We start from the raw sequence: 14,528 nt of genomic DNA on the forward strand, positions 1-14,528 counted from the left end.
ATTAGCTGCCTTGCTAAAAAACATTAGAAGTGGCCAATGCTTTCTTACATCACAAGTTTTATGTAGAACGTTTGTAATTTAGCGAAATTGCTGCACTCTTTAAAATGGTGGAGTTAAAACACAAAGTTTGTTAGCCGTAACTAAACGTCTCTTCTCTCTCTAATATGAAAGTATATTCGGCAGCACTTCACTTGCGATAGTAACCTCGAGTATTAACCGACCAATCAGAATAGAGGATCTTGAAAAGCCATATAATAATTATATTTATTAACCGGAAACAGGATCCGCGTGCCGGAAATGAAATGTGGAACGGAAGTGAAAATTTGCGATGAGCAAACTCCATTATTATTATGAAATTCATAGACGAACGAACATGGCCAGGTGTTGAAATCTGGAGTAAAAATGTTTGCTCCAAGACGATCTACTGGCAGACTCACACCGACAAGAAAGCTGGTTAAAAAAGGAAGCAGTCTGAGAGATTTACGACCTCTGACGGAAAGGGTTTGTAGTTTTTTCATCAAAGTTTTTCATCAAACATAACTGTGGTTCACAGCCGTAAAATATCGTGCAAAAATGCTCCACATTTGGTGTCAGTTTCCAAAATTCACTGCTTGAGACTAAATTTGGCGCCGATTTCAATTGCTTATCTAGATTGTATTAGAGAAGGTACTTGGGGTTACACTCAAAGGAAATTCAGGATTGGCATGCAGTCCAACAACTGGAGAGATTGCCTTCCCTGCCGGGTAAGTAGAAAAGATTTGAAGGAGGTTTGTTCCAAAACGTTTCTGAATTTGGCAGCAGTGGATTTATAGATTGATATAAAAGCTGTATATATGTTTCAAGAAACACTATCTTACAGGAATCTTCTCTTTTGTAGCATACTTATTTAAAAACATTTCCAGCTAATATCTTCTCTGTTGGGTAGTCAGGGCTCGACAATACTTGGAAACAAGGAACCATGAGTTGTGATTGTTCTGTTTTCAAATCAGTTTTGACCTTTTAGCCTCTTTAATTAGCTCCTAGCAGTTTAAAACAAGGCAAATTTCTTAACAATATTGCTGTGTTTTGTACATTTTTCATTCACTGGCCGTGTTATTTTGTTTGACTGCATAATTTATTAAGTACGTGGTTTCTTCCGCATTTGTATGAAAAAAATAGAAAAAATATACTTTAGTTCCTACGAAACACAAAGAAGTTTTTGTGCAATATCATCTAAACCTGTTACCTATTTCAGTCCCAAACATTTGTAGAAAAGTTGTACAAACAAAGTACAATATTTTCGGATGAATACTGGATGCAGGAAACGATCATTTCCGATTAAAAACAATCTAGTATTCTTGTTACTTTTCGTAATATAAAAATCAAATGTTAAACCAGCTTTGCTTAAAATCTATGATCCCATAGGAGTTCTTAAGTAAACACTGTGGAATTCCTGTTTCACCACGTCAAATATATTTAATTCAGGTCAATGTTTGTACAGGGTATTGAAATAGGATAAATCATTCATGACAATGATCATAAACTGATAACAAACTATATATGCTTATAGATATTAACAAAAAACAGGTTATAATTGGCTATATATATCTTTTAGGTGTGTTATAGTCATTGTCAGTTCAACTGGGCACAACCAAAGTCATATTGTTAACTCATCCAAGTATGCTTTTCATTGCTATTATGAAATAATTTAACTTAGCTATCCATTTAAAACATTTACATTTGTTAGAAAAGGTTCATAAGTAGTTCTTTTGTACACCCAGTAATTCTTTTTAGTGGTTTAAAATATGTTTGGTAATCTCACTTTACAAAAAAAGACCAGTCGGTCACCATTTCAGTGGTGAATGTGCGGAGTAATGCTTACCACAGCTTTTATTTGCATTTAAGGAAGACAGTTTCCTCCTTGGCATTTTCACCAGATGGCAAATTTCTCGTCTCAGGGGAGGTATGAGCAAGATTGTCTGGTGATTAGCCACCCTGATCTGCTAGTTATAAGCCTACACTAAGATCATCTCCAATTCCCTTGTTTTATCAATGCACTTTAAAAAATCAGTCAAAATATTGGGAGTTGCCACAAGTTGAAATATTGGGAGTGGCCACAATGTCACAGTCACTCACCTTACTCTATAATGTTGCAATACAGAGTGGTCACCAGCCTGCTGTCCGTGTCTGGGATGCAGAGGACAACACTCATCCACAGGTGTCGGAAATGGCGAAGGGACACAAGCATGGTATCCAGAGTGTGGTAGGTTTGAGAGATGAAACTAACCTTGGTATCTTATTAGAATTAAGTCAGTCTTAAACTAATCTTAATCTCTCAGGCTAGTATTAATTCATGATTGTCTGTATACCCAGGCATTCTCACCAAATATGAAATATGTGGTCTCTGTTGGTTTTCAACATGATATGCTGGTTAATATCTGGAATTGGAGGGTAAATATCAAGGAAATACTAAAAGTCACAATATTTTGCTTCCCCATTATGCTCAGGGTATGAATTCATACTTTAATATTCTTCCAAATCATTTAGGAAGGAACTGCAATAGCTTGCAACAAAGTTTCTTCGAAGGTAGGGAAAACATGATTTGTGCCCTGCAAAACCTGGTAAGACTTCCTGGTAAGATGTTTTGTCACGAGAATGCTTCTACACTTGTTTACAATTGCCTTTAGGTCAGTGCAATCTCATTTTCTGAAAAAGGAGATTACTTTGTCACAGTTGGTGTAAGAATAGTGAAGTTTTGGTACATAGGATCAACAGACAGTGCAAACAAGGTATGGTACCATCACAACCAACAGACTGTTATATATAAGTAAATTAGCTTGTAGGTATACCATGTAAGTATTTCCTTATACTGTGATATGACCATGCAATGAATATTATAGACTGTTATTTGCCATGGAAAATGGACTGGGGTTTGAACAAATGAAGGAAGTGATGTTTTTTGTTGATCGTTTCTTTATAGGTGAAGAAAAAGACTCCACTTCAAGGACGACCTGCCATTTTAGGAGAGAAACGCAATAATCAATTCATCGACGTTGCTTGCGGTGTTGGGGTGAACTCTACGCTTACATACAGTGTAACAAAATCAGGATTGTTGTGTTCGTTTAACGAGAAACGATTGCTCGAAAAATGGGTGGAATTGAGGGTGAATAGCGCCTTCAGTTTAACTGTAAATGAGCATTTGATATTTTGTGGTTGTTCTGATGGAATTATAAGGTAAGATAACTACGTTAGGGAAGTCATAATGTATGATCGTTTCACAGCTGCCAGAGGAAGATGTCTTGTAGTGTGTGTAGAAAAACTCCATCTTAGACGGCAGCAACGAATATTTAGGTAATATATTGTATAATATGGATGACTCTAGTTGTCTATCGATATCCTTGCAGAGTGTTCAATTCATCGTCTCTTCAATTCATCGGTTCTCTTCCCAAACCTCACTGCCTCGGAGTTGACGTTGCTGCAGGACACGACGCCAGGTAGGCTGAAAGATCATTCAAGCCCTGACTCTTCAAATAAATAAGCTGCTGTTGTTTCCACTAAAGAAATGGTTAAACTGTTTCATTGGCAAGAACATTGCACCGGCATCGCAATGGCGTCGAATGAAGTGCCACAAAATATTGATTTAACTGCCGTGTGTTTCATTTCTCGTATTCCAGTCACTTGCTTGCAAAAGTTGACAACGCCAGTTATCCTGATACCACGGCTATCACGCTTGACCATCAAGGATCAAAGGTAGAATTGAATTCTCAGGACATACGATGGCAGATTGATGATGGGAGAGCCATTTGTGACTGTTTCTTAAATCGTATTTCGTTTCTAGTTAACCTGCGTGTACAACGATCATAGTATTTATATCTGGGACATTAAAGACATCAAAAAGATTGGAAAAATTTCATCTTTTCTCTACCATAACTCATGCATCTGGGGAATTGAGGTGCGTGTGTGTCTTGCGAAAGCACATTTGTATATGTCAAACCAAATCAAGTTGTTCACTGCTCGGTATGCTCATATGCTGTTCGTTGATGGAATTATGAACAGAATACTTCACATTGGCGTGTTTTGTAGTTCTGAGGAGCGTTAAAAAGTGGAATATTTGTTTTATTAAAGGTTTTTCCAGATGTCGCAGTTAATGACAATGTTCCATATGGTTCATTTCTGACGTGCTCCTCTGACGGAACTGTCAGAGTTTGGAATATTGATTCAGGTTTGCTTTCTATGGATTTGATATTAATTCATATAAACAACGATACACAAACTTCATTTGAAGCTGGGTTCCCTTCATCTCAAATACATGCCTGTTTTACAACGAATACCAACCAAAATAAGTCAACGAGCGGTCGGCATCACCAAATGGTTACTCACTTTCATTTTTCGTATTTTTTTGCAGACAGCAAAATGGCATCATGCCGGAACATCTATAGCAAGGTTGGTTTAAACGTCGAGATTTTTTATATTCACGTTCAATCAAATATCTTCCAGCCTTCACTTCTTTAAGTTTTCTTAATGTTTCTTTTTAAAAGGAACTCTTGCAAGTTATTTACACTGAAAAGGACATCACCAATCTAAAAGACATGAAGAGTCGTGGAGGTATTTAAGTTTCAGACGATTAAACTATGTTTGCTGGTAGATTAATCATTGTAACCGATTTCGTAGTTGAAACACGTTTCTTTGTGTTCTCGTTCAGAAAATGGTCGCAAAGAACAGGAGATGAAGCCTGGTCTCAGATCAATAAAGTTGTCTTCTGACGGAGTTCAGTTAGCCTCAGGAGATAGAATGGGGAATATTCGGTAGGGATGGAAGACTGTTTATTTCTGAAAGAATGAAACCTCACTCTTCGAACCACAACATGCTCAAACTAGTTTTATTTTGTATCTCCAGGATATTCGATGTTGCTCAGATGCACGAAATAATCAAAATCGAAGCGCACGAGTCTGAAGTACTTTGCATTGAGTACTCATCACCTGACGCTGGTAAGGAGGCAGTTGTATGTGATTTACGCAGTCGTTTGTTTTCACTTAGACCGTGTGTAAGAAGACTTGATCTTCAAGTTTTACTCAACTAAATGATGTATTTCTGCCTTCGCAGTCACAACCAATATTAGGAAATGTCTTCTTGAATAAAGATCAGTGTAGGACTAGACTAATTTCTCAAATCTTTTAGATTCCAGTCTTCTTGCCAGTGCTGGACGCGATCGTTTAATTCACGTTTTTGACTGCGAGAATAAATTCAATCTGCTTCAAACTATAGACGACCATTCAGCTTCGATCACCTCCATAAGATTCAACGGTCAGTACAAGCCTGGAGTGCTCGTCCAAGGATGTGAGCTGTTGCCATAGGGTGTTACAGCTAGAACTGAAATGATTTCATATTTTCTGTGTTGCAGTGAGTGAAACGAAAGACTTTCAACTCATCAGTTGCGCTGCTGATAAATCTGTTATATTTAGATCAGCGCAAAAGGTACGTTATCAATTACGTAAGAACTTCTTTGATAACCAGAGTGTTCTAGTAGGAGCGTAATATAAGAAGCCTGGACAGAGTTAAGCCGGCTGGGCAGAGTTTGAATCTGATTTCCCAATTTATAGGATCCCGAGTTACAGTTCACAAGGTACACCAATGTGGCGACAAAAACAACGTTTTATGACATGGATATTCACCCGTCAAAGTAAGCTGGGTCATTCGCCTTAGAAAATATATCTTAATGTTAAATGGTTGTTCTAATCTTTCCACTTCTTCATTTCCAGAACATATGCGGTTACCGCTGGGCAGGACCGAAACATGAGGTAGAATTGTGAACATTTTCGTGTCCATTTCTTAGGTTTTGAACTGATCAGTTTTAATTTTGTGTTAGAGTGTATGATATCGCCAGCGGGAAGCAACTGAGGTCGTTTAAGGGAACAATGGGAGATGATGGAATCATCTTAAAGGTTGGATTGTGTCTTTTCATCATCTCTTGAGAAATAATTTTAATTATTGCAAGTTCATTTCATGAAGTATTTCATCTCGTTCCTAGGTGTTGTTGGACAGATCAGGTTTCTACGCAGCAACCAGTTGTTCTGACAAATCATTGGCGTTGTACGACTTTGATATTGGAGAGTGTGTGGCTGGCATGGTAGGACATTCAGGTGAGGTAAACCTTGCTGCTCGTCTTAGGCAGGGACTCGATGATAACCAATGTTTCATCATTGAAATGTAATCTTTGCCTCAGAAATCGTCACTGGCCTACAGTTTTCACTGGACTGTGAACGACTGATCACCGTTTCGGGAGACGGGTGAGTTTGTAGTCATAGGCTGTAGATCTTTGTGCCGTTGTTGGCCAACGTAGCGTGTTTCTGATTTGCCAATGTACAGTTAACCAAGCTGGAACACGCTTTATTGGCAAACAGCGTCGAACCGAGGGCTTCTTATGGAGGCCCATTGACTTCATCTAAATTTGACATTTCAGTCGAGTGAATGAAACATTTTCAATTCTCCTTTAGTTGTATCTTTGTTTGGAAACTTCCGTCGGCGTTTTCCCAGGTAATATAGAGTCGAGTCATGTAGTGTTTAACATTCTGGTATTGGACGAGATGAGGAGGATTTGCTGAAGAAAACATTCGTTTCTAGAATATGTTGGAGAAGATGCAAGAACTGGATGAATCACCGAGCAGAACAACTCTTCATGACGTGAACGAGATTGATGGAACAGATGAAGAATTTCGACCAGCTACGGACGATATGTTTGAGATGAAAGAACGTTAGTAAATTGATTCATTTCACTAGATCAATGGTGTCACTGGTGTGACAAGGGAACTTGGGTTCAGGGTGAAGTAACTGCAATAGTAAATGGTCTTTAATGATTCAGCCTTTTTTGTTTTATAGCTGGCACCTTATTTGACGGCTATCGTCTTAGCACAATCAAAAAACTTCCCACATGGGCTAAAAAACAGGTAAACTGTGTAACACTAGTGATTGGCGTTCCATATCTTATCCATAGTTCATATTCATTGTCTTGTTTCATCGTCGTGTTTCATCGTCGTGTTTCATCGTCGTGTTTCATCGTCGTGTTTCATCGTCATATTTCTCCGTCGTATTTCGTCCTTATTCATTAGGCATAATGACAGAAAAATACAGCCGTAATTAAGCTTTTTTTTAAATACAGTCCAGTGTTAAATATTCTTACCATATGTATTCAGGTTATCACGAATGTGGACATGGAGGTTTCTGTCATCACTGAATCAGTTGAGACGACAAATACATCAACACTCAATGCAAGAGGAAAGCCCGAAGGACGCTGGGCCGAAGTGAGTTTACTGAAAATGATGCGTTTCGAGTCCTTTTTTATACTTAATCAAAACAGTCGTTACAAAGCAGCCCTCATACATCCTGCAAGTTATCATTAAACCATTTCTTTTTCTAGCGTTTTAATCCAATGCAGATTTTCCCGGATTCTCTTGACGAAGATGATAAAGGACTTGGTAAGTGGTCGCTTGCAATAAAAGACATTTGTCTATTTTTATTGTTCTACCTTTCATTCATTTCTTTAGACGGAAGTCCTGAAAGAAAGCCCATAAACAGTCACCTGGATATATTGGCAAACACGGTAAGCCTGACATCTCACAAATCAAATGTCATCAACTTATTCTCCATCTTACAACTTGTGTCACGTTTCTTTGTAGCCGCTTGAAAAACGTTATTCCAATGGATCAGTGAGTGAAATTTGGTTCACTATGTTATATTGAATTTAGTGCTTTTGTTTGCAGATTTCAAACTTCATTATCTGTCTTCGGCTTCCTCTATTTTACTTTTTTTCTCCTTATAAAACTGATTTTGTTTTCTCTTTTAAAAGCTAAACGAGGAAGAGTTTTTCTCTGAAAATCCAGAAGCTCTTTTGCAGATTTATGAAAAAGAAATGTCGAATAAAGTATGTGTGTGAATGTTTTTATAAATGAATTCGCTAACCATTTGCCTTTTCTTTGAGAAATCTTCTGCTTACCTACCAACCCCACCTATCACCGCGAACTAACCTATTCAACCTTCCCTACGACGATTCAACTAGCCCCACCTACTACCCCAAACTAGCACCACCGCCCCAAAACTAATCATTCTCCACTCTCCTTTAACATGCACCATCAAAGGGTCCTGAGAATTTACAGTCAAAGGTGACGGTCTCGCGAGGCAGTGATATTAATGCTGAAGCAATTGAAAGCCGACGTAACAAATACAAAACGTCTTCCTCTTCTTCGGAGCAAAACGATCCTGAAGACATCGCAGCAAACAAAGAAATTGTCGAGGATATCATATATTATCCAAACGAGGAAGATCTGGATGATGAAATAGCAAGGTAAGGATGATTATGAATATGATTCACAAGAATAAAGTTAGTTTTATCTTGTGAGATGGCAGGTGGGATGAGAGGTTTAGGACGTTACACCATCACCCAAGATAAGGGTGAATCATTATTTATTCCACGAATATAGTTAGAGTTAGACAGTGTTTGAATGGGCAGAGCTTCTTACCTTTGCCCAAGGAGAATTTTTTGCTGTAGTGTAAGACATGCCATTGCAATAAACTGATTCGTATTTCGTATCAATGTTATACCTTCATCTAAATTAAATCCTCAGGTTAAAATAAACTAGGGTTTTGTAGTTCATAACTTAAATAGCTCCAACGGAAGTGACAGCAACGGAATAACATATTAACGATAAAAGTCGACATAAAACGTAAATTTAATTTTGTTTAAAGCCTTTCCTCGGACAAGACGTCTAAAACTAACCCACATAACGCATCAATAAACGCCGTAACTAACCCAACTACTAAACCTGATCTTAAATACGAAGAAAAGAGCGAGTTACCAGCGACAAGTTATAAAATTCCACTCAAGAAACGATCTATCCAGGAGATTATGCAAAGTTCAGCAGGCGATGAAATTGGATATTTTGAAATGCGTTCTGGTCATTCGATGGATAATCTTGTCATTCATGAAGTTGAGTTTGCCTTGTTAGGAAGACGAGATTCAACTGAGCAAACCTTAGAATCAGTGTAAGTTCGTTGGATTTAATAAATTAATCTTAGATGTTTAAAACAATAAGTTACTCAACATTTTAATCTGGTAATCGTTCAATCCAAATCTCAAATCTAATCTATAAGATTAATCCTAACTCCAACTAATCGTAACACTAAACCTAATTCGTATGTGTTTTGTTGATGATAAATGGCTCGTTTAGGCCGTACGACGTGAAAATTTTTGAAGATTGTGAAGATGAAAAAGAGCGGGAAAGTCAGGTTGGTAAAACGTTGCCTTTTATAAAACGTACTTTGTAGTGTTGTTGTATTCATGGCCTTGTAATTCTTCAGAACACAGAGTCGATTTCCAGGGACGAGGTTGACGAACGAACAGGTTAGTCCTGGATGAACAAGAAATACTGAATATCGTTACATCAGGAAGAACTGTTCAGCTATTTTCTGTATAAAATAAATAATATTGCAGTTTTGTTTACATGTAAATGGTCTCTAAGAAGAACAGTTTAGAACTGGTCAGGTATCGAGTCATTTAACCAGATTCAATCCCATTTTCGAGTGTGTGATTTAAAATAATTTCAGGCGATTCCATATCGGATGAGGAAGACTTGCTGAGCACAGAAATTGTGCCGAAATGGGACGAATTACCTGAAATACCCGCCCCAAGCATAGAACGAGCTGACATCGAGAGCAACAAGGAGTTCTTCGCCGAAAATTTTGAAAATCTTGGTTCAACTCCAACTGATGACAAAGAGGAACCGTTGTTTCTCGGTTCAAATGAAGCGGCGCCAAGCGAGCCTTTGCCTTTCGAGAAAAACAGTTTTCATCGAACTAGTATTTCAGCCAGATTTATACAGCGATCGAAGCAAAGTTCTGTAAGGTTCGTACGCAAAGGACAATGCATATTTTGCGAAGGTTCGGGAGATCGAACGCGTGAAAAATGAAACCACAACTGCATGCCTTTGTTTCTTGCAATGAAAAATATTGAGTTTACCGCGTGATTATTCATGAATATAACTTTCTTCTCAACTAGGTCAACATCGGGTAACGAGACGGAAACGACGAACGAGAGCAATATTGAAAGCTTAGAACAGGTTTGATTTTATGTTTTGATGAAAATGTGTATGAAGTCTTATTTTGATCAAACTACAGCTAATGCCCTGGGGGTACTCCGAGCTTTTGTGATATTTGTCTGTGAAATGCAGTGATGAGAAACAGAATTCATTTCTTAAAAAGGGGTTGAAAACACGGACTTAGCAAACTAAAGACAGATTTGACCTTATTTAGAAAACTATTGAACTGGAAAAGCGAAAAGTAGAACTTGAATCAACAAAGAAACGCCTCGAAGCCGTAAGTAGATATGGACTGATTTAAACAAACGCAATCTACGCCAATAGACGCTAGACGCTAGTATAATATAAAGTAAACATATCTTGCCATTCGAGTTAAATCTAATGTATTTGAAAATCCCATAATCAGTATTAGTAAGTTCGTTGCCAAGTGTTTTAGATCCTTATGACAGATGCCAAAAAAATATTCAAACAATCTCCATAAGTTTTGCATTCAAATAGGGCAAAGTATTCTAAATATGCACAAAGCGTTGATTTTGAATTAAGATATCGACGCTGTAACACATAACATTGCATCTGCGGCAATGTGTGGTCCATAATCAGACGGAAAAAAAAGCTAGAGAAATCCTTAAAGTCTGTATATCTGAGAATATATAGGTTGTCTTTTACAATATCTTCACGTTTTTCGTGTATTCAAGCATTGTTCAGGCAGAAATAAGAAACCACAAATCAAAACAGCCTGTATTTAATATACTCATGAAGCTATAGCCTACTATTGCAAGACATTTACAGTAACATTTTTCGGTTTAGATGGGTTTCAAATCCATAGATAACTGGACAAAAAAACACGACGTCGAAAAAACGGAAGAATCAACGAGCAACATGGCCGAAGTAATTGATGGACAGCGAAGCTCACTCAGCGATGAAAATCAAGCGACAAATCTTGCTTCAAAACCTTACGAACCACGGGAGGAGACTTCGAAGCAAAATGAACAAAATGGCGATAATAAAACAGACAAATCTACAGCAATATCTGCTGTACCTGTCTCTGATACAAGCGAAGTTGCTGTTTTAGAGAAAGTTGACGTTTCGACAGAAAATTCTCCTGGTACAAACGAGCCAGTAAGTCCAACAAAACGAGCAGCAGAGCTGATAGCGTTTTTTGATTCTGGTCCAAAGGACAAAACAAGCAAGTCTAAGACGAACAAGAAAGCAGAAAAAGTTCAAACAAAAAGCAAAGCGGAAGACAAGAAGGTAACGAAGAATAAGGAAACGAATAACAAGACAACTTTGAATAAACTCAAGGAGGGAGAGAAGACGCAGAAATCTCACAACAGAAAATCTTTTCCCTTCAATTTAACAAAACTTACGAAGACGAAGAGTTCAGATCGTAGGCGCTCTGCGCCAAAGACAAACCTACCAAAAGCGAAATCCTGCGGGGATTTACTAACAGAAAAAACGAAAGATATTCAGGAAAGTCCTGTCGAGGTGGAAGAGCCTGAAAAGGTATCTCAATCTGTGAATGAACAGAAAGAGGATTTGGAGGTTTTAGATCAACAGAAAAGCTTTAAAACGACGAACTCTGAATTGAGTGAACTCTCAGCTGAGCTCTCTGCGGCTCTAGCGACACCAGCACCACAGCTCATCCAGATAAATTTGTCACGTGATTATCTCGTGACAAATAGTGACGTCAGCTCGTATGAACGACACATGACAGACAGTGGGAAAGGTATGCTTGGTGATGTCATTTCTGGGACTTTCCTGGTCTATCTTTGAACTGATTTACGTTCATTTTGTTTTTATTATTATTATAACATTTGGGATTTCTCTTTCAGTATTTCCCAGTGAAGTCACAACGAACGAATGTCAAGAAGTTGTAGTGGACTTAGTTCGAGCATTTGAACGAGCTTTGGACTGCCATTCAAAGGTAAATTGTAAATTCTTTTGTCCTCCTGTAGTAACACTGGATCAATAAGAGATGAGCCTTACTGGACCTCTAGGAAGAACAGTTTAGAACTGATAGAGCTATTCAGTATAAATAAAGTTAGTTTAGTTTAGGTTTCCTCCTGTAGTAACACTGGATCAATAAGAGATTATCCTTACTGGACCTCTAGGAAGAACAGTTTAGAACTGATAGAGCTATCCAGTATAAATAAAGTTAGTTTAGTTTAGGTTTCCTCCTGTAGTAACACTGGATCAATAAGAGATGATCCTTACTGGACCTCTAGGAAGAACAGTTTAGAACTGATAGAGCTATCCAGTATAAATAAAGTTAGTTTAGTTTAGGTTTCCTCCTGTAGTAACACTGGATCAATAAGAGATGATCCTTACTGGACCTCTAGGAAGAACAGTTTAGAACTGATAGAGCTATCCAGTATAAATAAAGTTAGTTTAGTTTAGGTTTCCTCCTGTAGTAACACTGGATCAATAAGAGATGATCCTTACTGGACCTCTAGGAAGAACAGTTTAGAACTGATAGAGCTATCCAGTATAAATAAAGTTAGTTTAGTTTAGGTTTCCTCCTGTAGTAACACTGGATCAATAAGAGATGATCCTTACTGGACCTCTAGGAAGAACAGTTTAGAACTGATAGAGCTATCCAGTATAAATAAAGTTAGTTTAGTTTAGGTTTCCTCCTGTAGTAACACTGGATCAATAAGAGATGATCCTTACTGGACCTCTATGAAGAACAGTTTAGAACTGATAGAGCTATCCAGTATAAATGAAGTTAGTTTAGTTTAGGTTTCCTCCTGTAGTAACACTGGATCAATAAGAGATGATCCTTACTGGACCTCTAGGAAGAACAGTTTAGAACTGATAGAGCTATTCAGTATAAATAAAGTTAGTTTAGTGTAGGTCTCCTCCTGTAGTAACACTGGATCAATAAGAGATGATTTTCTTCCAGATATTGAATGGTGATATTAAGGACAATCAACGTCAAGGACTATCAATGCTTGCTGCGACCTTCACCACGATACACGAGAGTATCACGGAGTGTAAAACTGAACGAGAAAGAAAACACGTGCGCTCGCCTAGAGCTTCGAGAACCCTGGAGCCGAGAGAGGAACACGGCGAAACTGAAAGAGGAAGTCAAACGGAAGCTCAAAAACCAGAAACGAAAGACAGTTCCCAACAGACAGAATACATTCTTACACAGCGGGAAAGCCAGCAGATAGAGCCATTATTAGATAAATATTCCGAATTACTTTTAAAGAAATTCGAAGCAAAGATTTCTAACAATTAGAATGAAATGAAAATGATAATTTATTTATACAAAATTGTATGATTTATTTTAAAAAATATACATCAACTTTGAGTCGTGAATAAACTGTAATTTATTGAGTGTCAGCAAGAACGATTTCTGCTGTAGTGAAAACTATCAATTCTCCTGTCACATGACCAGTAATTACATGACCATCTTTGTCAGATATCGAGATCTCAAGATTATCAGGTGACCCAAGTAATGACACAATCTCATAAAAGCCTTCCATTGTAACAACCTAGAATTAGAGCATTGGTAATTTAGTAAACTGCATTGGATCTAACAGATGTGACACTAACAATGTACCTCTGTTCCATCTTTGCCCAGAGCAAGTTCTGCCTTTGTGACACTACCAACACATGTCATGATATATGGTGTTTTAAGTTCCTTTTCAACTACAAAGCTTTTTAAACCATTGCAAATTTCTTCTCCTGGGATCAAACGAACAGCATATGTTCTTATAGTTGAATCTTCTTTCATTTCTTTCTGAGGCTTTCCTGTCAATTCACAATTATTGATATCTACTACTACCAGTTCTGGGTAACCAGTTGCTTCATCGTGTGATCTTGTGAATGCAATGTCCTCACATACACCAACAACAACTTTAACAGTTTCTGATGCAATCAATGGCCCAAAAACATGGCCTCCTATACAACCACTTTGGCTAGACAGTGATGCATGTAAATGACCATTTTCACCAGTTATTGTACCAACAAATGACTCTATCTTGGCTTGGTAATTGACTTCTTTAACCTATATTGGTGGTACATTGTTGAATCATCATATTATAGGTTCAAACATGGACTTGCTAGCAGTACATTGCAAAGATATTCTTATACAGAAGGAAGTTTTCAAATTTAGTTGCCACCCACTTACTGGTTCATGTGCTTTCCATGATTCTGCCATCCTTAAGGTGGCTCTGCTTACTTCCCCAGTACATTCAACAACAAAGGCAGCTCGGAGATTTTGTGCCGTAGTAAAATTTTGAAGACATTTAACTATATCACAACCTGTTTCCACATTGACAACATGAGAAGAATACTTGGACATTTTTACGTTTGGATCCTTTATCAACTATTATAACCAACTATTATTATCCATAGTTGTGTATACTACAGCATCCTCCTATGATCCAATATTGTCCATCCGTGAATCCACTGTAATACACCAAAACACATTGTAATCAACTTGTGTACCACGAT

The 14,528-nt window shown here is 37.7% G+C and overlaps 2 protein-coding genes across 3 annotated transcripts; one reads left to right on the forward strand and one right to left on the reverse strand.

The window, feature by feature from the left end:
- The first annotated feature begins 356 nt into the window (after positions 1–356).
- LOC114519953 (WD repeat-containing protein 62-like) lies at positions 357–13,380 on the forward strand. 2 transcript variants are annotated; one of them, XM_028540142.1, is made up of 42 exons: positions 357–501; positions 652–743; positions 1,595–1,657; positions 1,885–1,942; positions 2,141–2,242; positions 2,353–2,430; positions 2,527–2,565; positions 2,667–2,768; positions 2,960–3,213; positions 3,384–3,473; positions 3,654–3,729; positions 3,818–3,931; positions 4,105–4,201; positions 4,385–4,422; positions 4,518–4,584; positions 4,682–4,784; positions 4,876–4,967; positions 5,158–5,283; positions 5,381–5,454; positions 5,580–5,659; positions 5,739–5,777; positions 5,846–5,921; positions 6,008–6,119; positions 6,203–6,266; positions 6,474–6,513; positions 6,601–6,730; positions 6,856–6,923; positions 7,170–7,277; positions 7,394–7,451; positions 7,521–7,576; positions 7,653–7,682; positions 7,823–7,897; positions 8,112–8,317; positions 8,719–9,015; positions 9,201–9,258; positions 9,331–9,373; positions 9,577–9,874; positions 10,028–10,088; positions 10,282–10,344; positions 10,875–11,793; positions 11,900–11,991; positions 12,970–13,380. In XM_028540142.1, the coding sequence occupies exons 1-42, from the start codon at positions 403–405 to the stop codon at positions 13,306–13,308; spliced, it is 5,076 nt and encodes a 1,691-aa protein (XP_028395943.1). In that variant the 5' UTR covers positions 357–402; the 3' UTR covers positions 13,309–13,380. The 2 variants fall into 2 exon arrangements, with proteins under 2 accessions (XP_028395943.1, XP_028395944.1); XM_028540143.1 differs by lacking the exon at positions 8,719–9,015.
- LOC114519955 (AT-hook motif nuclear-localized protein 9-like) lies at positions 13,332–14,402 on the reverse strand. Its single transcript, XM_028540144.1, has 3 exons — positions 14,203–14,402; positions 13,633–14,079; positions 13,332–13,564 (listed from the first exon to the last, which is right to left on the reverse strand). Exons 1-3 carry the CDS (start codon positions 14,374–14,376, stop codon positions 13,400–13,402), a joined length of 786 nt encoding a protein of 261 aa, XP_028395945.1. The 5' UTR covers positions 14,377–14,402; the 3' UTR covers positions 13,332–13,399.
- Positions 14,403–14,528: the final 126 nt, after the last annotated feature.

This window comes from Dendronephthya gigantea, unplaced genomic scaffold, assembly GCF_004324835.1.
Source record: "Dendronephthya gigantea isolate DGI-Jeju-01 unplaced genomic scaffold, DenGig_1.0 000015F, whole genome shotgun sequence".
In the NCBI taxonomy this organism is placed as follows: Eukaryota; Metazoa; Cnidaria; class Anthozoa; order Malacalcyonacea; family Nephtheidae; genus Dendronephthya; species Dendronephthya gigantea.

Excerpts from the sequence above, each read along its gene's own strand:
- LOC114519953 (XM_028540142.1), top strand. The coding sequence starts at position 403 with ATGTTTGCTCCAAGACGATCTACTGGCAGACTCACACCGACAAGAAAG. Across the intron at positions 5,455-5,579 it reads TATTTAGATCAGCGCAAAAG|GATCCCGAGTTACAGTTCAC; the intron begins GTACGTTATCAA and ends CCCAATTTATAG. Across the intron at positions 6,731-6,855 it reads TATGTTTGAGATGAAAGAAC|CTGGCACCTTATTTGACGGC; the intron begins GTTAGTAAATTG and ends TTTGTTTTATAG.
- LOC114519955 (XM_028540144.1), bottom strand. The coding sequence starts at position 14,376 with ATGTCCAAGTATTCTTCTCATGTTGTCAATGTGGAAACAGGTTGTGAT. Across the intron at positions 14,080-14,202 it reads CATGGAAAGCACATGAACCA|GTTAAAGAAGTCAATTACCA; the intron begins GTAAGTGGGTGG and ends CCACCAATATAG. Across the intron at positions 13,565-13,632 it reads TGGGCAAAGATGGAACAGAG|GTTGTTACAATGGAAGGCTT; the intron begins GTACATTGTTAG and ends CTCTAATTCTAG.